This window comes from Clarias gariepinus, chromosome 9, assembly GCF_024256425.1.
Source record: "Clarias gariepinus isolate MV-2021 ecotype Netherlands chromosome 9, CGAR_prim_01v2, whole genome shotgun sequence".
Classification (NCBI taxonomy): domain Eukaryota; kingdom Metazoa; phylum Chordata; class Actinopteri; order Siluriformes; family Clariidae; genus Clarias; species Clarias gariepinus.
In genome coordinates, this window is record NC_071108.1 from 8,691,960 (window position 1) to 8,701,349 (window position 9,390).

The following is a 9,390-nucleotide window of genomic DNA, read 5'->3' on the forward strand; positions in this document are numbered from 1 at the left end:
ACATTACACTAATCATCGTTAATATATCTAACTGACAACGTTCATGTCTTCACTAACACACAAATCAAGCAAGAGTTCCTCAGGAGCAGCACTGAAACCAGAATGATCTCAGAGACGTTGCAGTTTTTCCACAGACAATACCACAATGACCTTTAAAACTAATAGTTGCAACTTTGCAAAAAAAAAAAAAAAAAAAAATATGAGGAGGAGAAAAGTAACACACTGTTCCTTCTGTCTATCTCGGCCTCCTTTTCCTTCTCTCCGTTTTATTGCACTTCATCACTGTGAAAAGTGAAGTGATGGCCTCTGCATGTTCCTCAAACAAGAATTACTTCAGATTTCATTCTGGGTTCTGTTACACATAAACGCACATAAATAATTGGACCGGCTTAAAACGTGGCACTGTTTGTTCTTTCAGTGTCTTCACCTTGAGAGCTCCGAATCCTGATAGGAGCGCACACCGAGTGAAACGTCTTCTCCATTTGATTACAGTGCAGCCTGACCCTGACCTCCCGCCTAACAGATCGGAATTAGAATTAACAGCAAAGGAATGGAATGGCCCTGACACAGGTATGAGCACATTCTGCATTATTATCATTATTATAAAATAATAATAAAAAAATAACCCTCACCATTTCAGACTTGAAACGACTGGAATTGGGTTAATAACCATCCAACACATTATTATAATCTGTAAGGATAGTGGATTCTTTGGAACTTCCCCAAAGAAATGTGGTTGAAAAAAAAAAGTGAATAGAGACTTACGAGCTTAAATACTTTGTGTTTAAAAAAAAAAACAGTATAAATCTATAAAGAGCTATGCTTAATAGAGAAGTAAACACTTTTTCACTCAAACAAGGCAACAGGAGCTCATATGATTGGGACTAAACTGTTGTGTGGCCAGAAGAAAACCACTTGTTAGTGAGACTCATCAGGGAAAAAAGCCTTCTGTTTGCTAGGGATTGGAGATTGGACTCTGGAGCAATGGAATACGATCATGAGGTCTGATGAGTCAAGATGACCATATTCCAGAGTAATGGGCGTGTCAGGGTAAGGAGAGAAACGTATGAAGCAACGCAAAATCATGCAACACTGTCCAGTGTAAAGCCTCTGGAGGCAGTGTTATGATCTGCGGTTGCTTCAGGTGGTCAGGTCTAGATCCAGCAATGTTATGTGGCAATAAAATGAAGTCAGCTGACGACCTGAATGTACCGAATGACCACCACATACAGTAGTGTGCCAAATGAATATGAGAGGGGGTGACTTTTTTTGGCTAGGTGGTGTATTATACTGTTCTACATGGACAAAAACATTAAATAAAACAGAAAGACTATAAAAGATAGAAGTTGTAAAAGTTCTAAATATAGAAACCTTTGTTTGCTTTTTTTTATATGCACTCTCTCAGTATAAAAATAAACCTTACGAAATATTATAATTAAAAAAAATCTCTATGATAAACTTTCCACCCACAAAACCATTTAAATGAAATGTGTCATAACATCCCAGTTGTTATTATATATAGACATGATACATTTGATAACAGGGGGTTTTGGGTTCCATAACTGTTACACAATTAGAAAACCACAGATCGCCCAGCTCGTCTTTAAAGAAACTTCTCAGTGGCTTTAGATTCTCTTGTGGCCTAATTCTCAGACTTCACACTGAGAAAAACAGCTCGAAAAGACTGATGCATTTGTAATAATTCAACTTAACACACAGTTTTAGTTCAAATGAATCTGAATGTTATAAAAGTTTTAAAAGATTCAGACTTTCCTGTCTTAACTTGTACACTTTAACATTTTTACAAATATTGTTGGATAGAGACTGGAACGTTAGAGTCTAGAGATGACATTAAGCATGCATTAGAGGAGAAGTCGGCCATATTGGAGAAAGACTGTTGACATTTGAACTCAACACACCCAAGGCAGCAACACCAACACCTCCCCCGCCCTTTCCCCTCCCCCGCCCTGTGCAGGAGCACGACTGCCCCCTGTTGCTGATTGGCTGGAACAGTGTAGTGTTGCACAGGCTTTAACAAAAATGCTAGCAGACAGTTAAGGAGTCATTCACTGAATTTGCCAAAAGGTGTATTAGATTAGAATCGCTTCCTACGCCTTTAAGTATCTTTATGTGCACACTATAACTTAACAGTTAAGAGGTGCTGTAAAAGCAACTTCCCTGGCTAATAACTGATGTCAACACTTTGCCCCGTATATATATATATATATATATATATATATATATATATATATATATATATATATATACACACAAAAAGATACAATTTAAAAATTGGTTATTTACATAACAACCTCAGCAGCAACCTTTTTTCCCCTCTCGTCAGTTCTAACCACTCAGCAATCAGCATCACCAGTATCTTTTATCGTCTGTACCTGTTTCTTACTGGTTCTTTATTGGTACTTAAAGGTAGAAAGGTTTTCTTATATTGATTGATGCATAGATCGCTGTATGACTTACACAAAACGGTTAGGTACAGGAACTGGACGGAAATTAAAAGCCAAACACAAACACAACACAACAGCCATAAAATAAATAAATAAATAAATAAAAAATTCCTTCATGAAGTCTGGAGAAATATTCCACAAAACTGCATAAAAAATATGGGAAGGTCCGAAGCTTTGAAAGCAAAATATAAAACACTAAAGGGCACAAAGTGCAAAAGTTTGTACACCCATATATAAATATTCTTCACCCACATTTGCATTGGGGTGAAGATATTGAGAATGAGTATTACAAATATAAATATACTGTAATGCCTGCATGCAGAGATCTATTGTGTTCTGTTCTCGTCTATTCTTTTCTTTTGTGACAATCGTTGCGAAAAATGTGCCTTCTGCAAAAGATAAATACCCAATAAAACAGAAATCACACATATGGCATCGGTTAGCTATTCCTGAAGATTTTTCAGGCATGTGTTCACTACTGGAAAATGCTATGTTGCGCATTTAACCTCATGGATGACGCCGAAATAAACGATAAAATCACGAAAGGAATTCAGTGCGGTTTAGTTTGCTGACGCTGGCAAAAAAAATCACAAACAATTCCAAAAAATATTTTGGAATCAAATCTCATCAAGGTAATACGGTAAGCCTAACTCCAAAACATGAGAAAGTTTTTCCACTTTTTTATTTCACGTTTTTATTCTGAAAATCCTTGACAGCACAACACTCACGATCTGATCTTGTGAAAGGAAAAAAAAAACTCCTCCTTTTCTGATACAAATCTCAGAACAATTTTCTAAGAGCGTCGTAACCTAATCTCTTCCAGGAGGGAATGGGTTTGGTCACATCCTGTCAGGAAAAACCCAATCAGGATCCCAGATCATAGACAGCCACAGCTTAACTCTTTAGCAGTGTTTAACGCTTGCACACATAGTATTTGGAGGAAATTTGGAGCCAGATGCTAATCAGCTTCCCATCATATACTGTCCTTTAGAATCAATAAATGCGTATATACAGTACAGTAGATACACAATGTTTTGGGTTTTATTCTGTTTTGGCACACAGATAGACTCAATACCTCAACACAATCTTACGTCACTGTAGTAATAAAGCAAGTGACTAATAGCTGTTTGAGAAGATTGTCCGATGCCAAGTCACAAGCAGAGGCAGACGTCTGACGAGCGCTCGTGCCACAATAAAAGCATGAGTACAATATCTGCGTATCTAGGAGTATTGTACCGTGAGATAAACTGATAAAACATACTCACTGCTCATGAAATGATATACAATGTACAGTAGCGTGGCTTTAGACGTTACTAATCAGCTTTCTTTTTTTCCTTAGTCCTTACTTTTTTTTTTTAAGAGCCTAAATGTGTCTATAAGTGTCTAAAACTTTTTAGACACTCCACTATGTCTTGTAATTAAACACGAGCCATCTTTGGAGTTGAGCGTGCATACAGTATGGTGTGAGAACTGAATACAGAATAGCATGCATATTGAGCATGCATAGAGTATGTAGTGAGAATTGAATGCATATTTAATATTTAAACCTGTTTAGGGCAATTCAAGCGATTGTGAGTGACACAGCGAGGTTTCCAGTCAATGATGTGACTTTCAACAACTCTATTTTGTTGCTATAACCTTCTTCTGTCTTTATTTTGCTGTATTTTCCGATTGTCTCCTCTTTTTCCTTTTATTTTTGGACCACTTCGCATTTTACAACAAAGAGAACAATACCTTCTTAAGTCGGCGTTTTCTGCCCTTGATCTGTCCGGCTTAAAGGCATGTGCTTGTTTTTAATCATGGTGGTCTAGACGCTGAAAATAAATACATCTCCGTGACTTCTGCTTAAGAAACATCTGGCAACCACAGGGGCATGAAGTGCATGCAGGTGATTTGCATAATCTGATCAAGAAGCCTGGAAAATCTAATTAAGTGAATACACAACCCCACTCTGAATATGCGTAGCTTTTCAAGCCTAAATATTGATGTATCGAGTCTGCATTCGATTAGCTACAACTTTGACGCAAATATAAAGTTTTCGACTGGCATTATATTCACTGTAGCCATAAAAATAACTCTTTATGAGTTTTCTTATGACTTTTAAAGTATTACTGGGACAAATATGCCTCAACTGCAGTGTAAACAATAAGTTACTAGGCACTACAGTAACATTTTTAAAGCTTTAATATCAAGCCAAAATAATCTCTGCTCAGTCTTTATGATTGTTTGTTGTTGTTTGCACGACGTTGCCAAGAATGTCCGACAGCACAAGACAAAAGAATTTAACACAGCAGACGTCCGAAATTAATTCCACCGCAGCGCCTTGCCAAACTATCCCAGGGAGTCACCCCTCCCTCATAACCTCGTGACCTTTGCACATGCATGAATAACACAGACGCACGCACACTCTTCCATCAAACACATCCTGCCCAAAGTTTACATAGCTTAAAGACTTCATTAATAGTGACGACATTCTGCATTCCACAAGCAGCATTCCCCATTCCGCGCGTGTCGTCCGTACACATAAACGCAAACCATGCAGACATAACAATCTACGATTCGTCTGCGAATATCTAATAATAAAAATAAAAAAAACATGCGCTTGGATGTCTGTAAGGAGAACAGCCTGACAACAATGCTTTTCCGTAACAGCACGAAACCCTTTATTTGCCTGTTATCGCGAGCCTAAGTGAATAACAATTCATTCAGACACGACGGCAATCACAAAAGATAAACTCCGCTATGCCAACAAGCACTCCTGCCGAGTCTATAATAAGCACAAGGAGATAAGGAACAAGATGGGGCAGGAGGAAAGAGGCCGAGCTATCTGGCCTCCAGCGTGTAAACAGCACTCGGCGGTCCCAGTGTGCTAACACAGAAACATCTCGCACCCCGGAGTGATGTCGAAAACGCAGCGCGGACCACACGTCTGCGAACGCTACCACACACACAGAACACCGGGAGCAGCTGAGCACTTAAGTGTAATTAACCGCACGGCACGGACTTAATTAACTGGAGAGAGAAGTGACTGTTAATTCCGCAGTTCGCCTATAAAACTAGCTAATATGACACTCAACACTCGGTGAGCAGCCAAAGGCAGTGTTGTGTTTGAGCGCGTGAGTGTGTGACACTGAGAGTGTTTCAAAGCGAGGGGGGGGGTTTACAATGCCAGGAATGTGAAAATCCCAGGAAAAAGGTTATGTTTTTACGAATAGGGGATGAAACCGGAGGAAGCAGACAGACAATTACAACACAAGGAAATTTAGACAACTGGTTAAAAAAGAGAAAAAAAAAGACAGAGAGAGGAGATAAGAGAAGGGCTGAGACAGCATGCTGAGACAGCGGAGCGAGAAATAATCCAATCGAAGGCAAAACCCCACATCAAGAGGAAAAGTTTACCATTCAATGCATTTCAGTGAGCTGGTGGAGCGCGAGCGAGGCTTCATAACAATGCTCATGTTGCCCGGACGTCTCTGCTCCTCGTTCCTAACTCCCAGCGCCTCCACACACTCGTCTGTTCATACACACACTTCTACCTACCACCCCTGTCTCATTGAACTACGGTGTTTTCTCTCCGCCCAGTGTTACTACAGTGTGTGAGAACCCGTCCAATCTGTGCTCTCTCTCCCCTCCCTCTAACTCTCTCCCAGGTCTCTCTCTCTCTCTCTCCCGCCCATCATTCTATCTGTCTCTCTCCCACCTCTGGTATCTCTTACTCACTCCTACCCACTCCTACCCTTCCTTCTGTCTTTCTCTGCCTCTCCCCCAGATGACTGCAGTGAACACTGTTGTTCTGTAGAGTGTTGTAGAAACACGAGCCGAGCACGCGTGCCGCAGGACCCCTGAGCTCCTCTCGGGTGACAAGGAATCCCAGAATAATAGCCTGCAGCGCATCAGAGCTTTCTCATGAATACTGTTTAAAAAAAAGTTTTGTTATAGATGACTCAAGCGGCATGAAGTAAAATAAAATAAGTGAATAAATGAAATAATATTTGAATGTAGATTCCTGGACATTCTTGACAGATTTTGCCTGCCTTTATCTCTTTGTAATGAATGAGACAACCAAATGAACAGATCTATTGATAAATTAATAATAATTAGGGGGAAAAAAAACAGACGTCAGGCTACTGGGAACCACAAGGCATATTCACACACACACACTCACACACACAAACTGTAGATAGAGGGATAAAGAATATATACCTTACTGATTCTGAAGGAAATTCCATTATTATAATTATTCCATTATTCAAATAATGACTTTTATTATAAACATTAAACACCACCTTCTGACCCATTCGGCAGGGCTGTTGTATAATGGTATTTAGGAAATAACTCTGATTTGCCCTGCTGTGTAAACAAAGCCAGGGATTAAAGGGGTTCATAATAAATCTCTTGTCTAAACATGACACAAATCTTTATTCTCCTCCCCAGATTAACCCTGCTCTGTGTAAATAAAGCTGTATTACACAACTTTAGCAACTATAGCGACTACAACTGCATGATTTAATTTTGTAATTTTACCATTTTCAGCTAATTATCTAACAGCGAATAACTGGACAAATGAGCTTATTAATGTTTTCATTGCCAACGTTTTTATTCATCACCATGAAACTATTTAAAAAACTAAACAAATGCAGAGACGCAGGATTAGTGATAGAGCACGTGGTGATGGTTTTTATCATTTTTGGCTGTTCGTCTGTTTGTGTACATCATCTTTGTCTTTCGGCTGTTCCCTTTCAGGGGTCGCCACAGCGAATCATCTGCCTCCATCTAACCCTATCCTCTGCATTCTCTTCTCTCACACCAACTAACTTCATGTCCTCTCTCACTGCATCCATAAATCTCCTCTTAGGTCTTCCTCTAGACCTCCTGCCTGGCAGTTCCAACCTCAGCATCCTTCTACCGATATATTCACAATCTCTCCTCTGAACATGTCCAAATCACCTCAATCTGGCCTCTCTGACTTTATCTCCAAAACATCTAACGTGGGTTGTCCCTCTGATAAACTCATTCTTGATCCTATCCATCCTTGTCACTCCCAAAGGAACCTCAACATCTTCAGCTCTGCTACCTCCAACTCTGCTTCCTGTCTTTTCTTCAGCGATACTGTCTCTAAGCCGTAGAGCATCGCTGGTCTCATCACTGTCCTGTACACCTTTCTTTCATTCTCGTTGATACTCTTTTATCGCACAACACACCTGACACTTTTCTCCACCCATTCCAACCTGCCTGTACCCGCCTCTTCACCTCCTTTGAACACTCTCCGTTGCTCTGGACCGTTGACCTTAAGTACTTAAAGTCCTGCACCTTCTTTACCTCTGTGCCCTGTATCTGTTTGTTTGTGCACATATCATGTGAAAAACACTGAACGAATTCTAATGGGGTTTTCACAGCAAACTTGTACTCGGCCGAGCTTGAAGTAAAGTATAGGTTTTGTTTCATCGCTATCGGACCAGGAAGAGAAGCTACTTATATCATAAAAAAAATTACCATGAAAAAAACATTAATTCATGTTAAAATTCAACAGATGACATTTTACATTTTTTAAAACTTGCTTATGCGTGTGCATTTGCGGTTCTTAAAATCCACCCGAAAAGTTTTCAGCATAAAAAGTGGAATCTAATACAAGGTTATACTGTAGTCTACAGTAACATGTTATTTTCACACTACTGTACCACATAGGGACACAAACCGTCCTTAGTTTTAAATCTGCTCGACCTCTTGCATGATCTAGTTATGCTCTTCAACCTCATCTCCACCTGTCACCCCGAATAAACCTCAGGAACCAGTAGGAGTCCTTCATGGTGACGCAGATCCATTAAAGGAACTCTCATCTGTTAGCAACATGCGTCAGTCAGTTGATGACGAGCATGTGGTGGTGTTTACAGGGCTCTTTGACGCGTACAATGCTGAGTCTGGGGAAATAAGCTGCGGATAAGAGAGGCGTCTGTAACTACGATATGGGGGTTTGTCCAGGATCTGAGCTTAACACAAGTCTATCAGAGGTTAGATAACCAGCTTTAGGTCTGCAAACCAGTACAAGCAAACAACCTCCATGGTGCCAATACTTCAGTATTAATGAACAATACTTTTCAGTACATGTATTTGTGATAAGTTATGATAAAGCGCACTAAAACACACATATCAACTATTTATAATAAAATCATATAAACAATTTAAAAAGTGACTTAATGAGCAGAAATCATTACTGCCAACTACGATGTCAAGGATGTTCAGGCTTATTCACACACACACACACACACACACACAGTTACGATTATTCCACCCAAGCAGCAGTCACACCTTGTTTAATCGCTTTATCCCGGTCAGGATCTTGGTGGATCCTGGGAACGCTGATCGTAAACACGCCCGGATTCACTTATGATGTGGGTGAAATGGCTCGGTGAGTAATGTTTAATGAATGCCTTTGAAAATTTGCTGCAGTTTCAAAGTTTTCAAACGTAAATAGAACAATGACAAGGCCAACATATTATTTTCCTTGTTTTTACAGATTAATAATATTAACGTCACCCTAATAAACACACTACATCTCAAACTGACTAAATTAACTCATTATTCTAATACCAAATTAAATAAGTATATCTTTTTTTACGCCTTGTTACAAAATCCGGCAGAACCAGACGCCTAGGCCTATCTGTCCTCCTGTATTTTTTTTTTCTTCTTAAAATGATATACTGCTTATCCAAACCTGCCGCCACACGGACCCTGTTCAGATCAGACACTGACGCGGACACTGCTCTGATATACTGAATCCTGTGAAAGACTCAAAGTTTCCACAGACTCTATTAACAGGAATCTGCAAAACACTGAAGGAAAGAAGCCTTTACTATAGCTGCCGTGTGACACTGCCCTCTTGTGTTGAAAACTAGGAATAGCTTCACAACAATAAAACAGCTAAACA

At 39.6% G+C, this 9,390-nt stretch overlaps 1 protein-coding gene across 1 annotated transcript in view; it reads right to left on the reverse strand.

Annotated features, from left to right (window-relative positions):
• Positions 1-5,946, reverse strand: part of pde4d (phosphodiesterase 4D, cAMP-specific) — a gene marked incomplete at its 3' end in the record, with an annotated part of 34,699 nt that extends 28,753 nt beyond the window's left edge. The window contains exon 1 of the mRNA XM_053504516.1: positions 5,865-5,946. Coding sequence (XP_053360491.1) covers positions 5,865-5,923 — 59 coding nt within the window. The remainder of the gene's footprint in view (positions 1-5,864) is intronic.
• Positions 5,947-9,390: the final 3,444 nt, after the last annotated feature.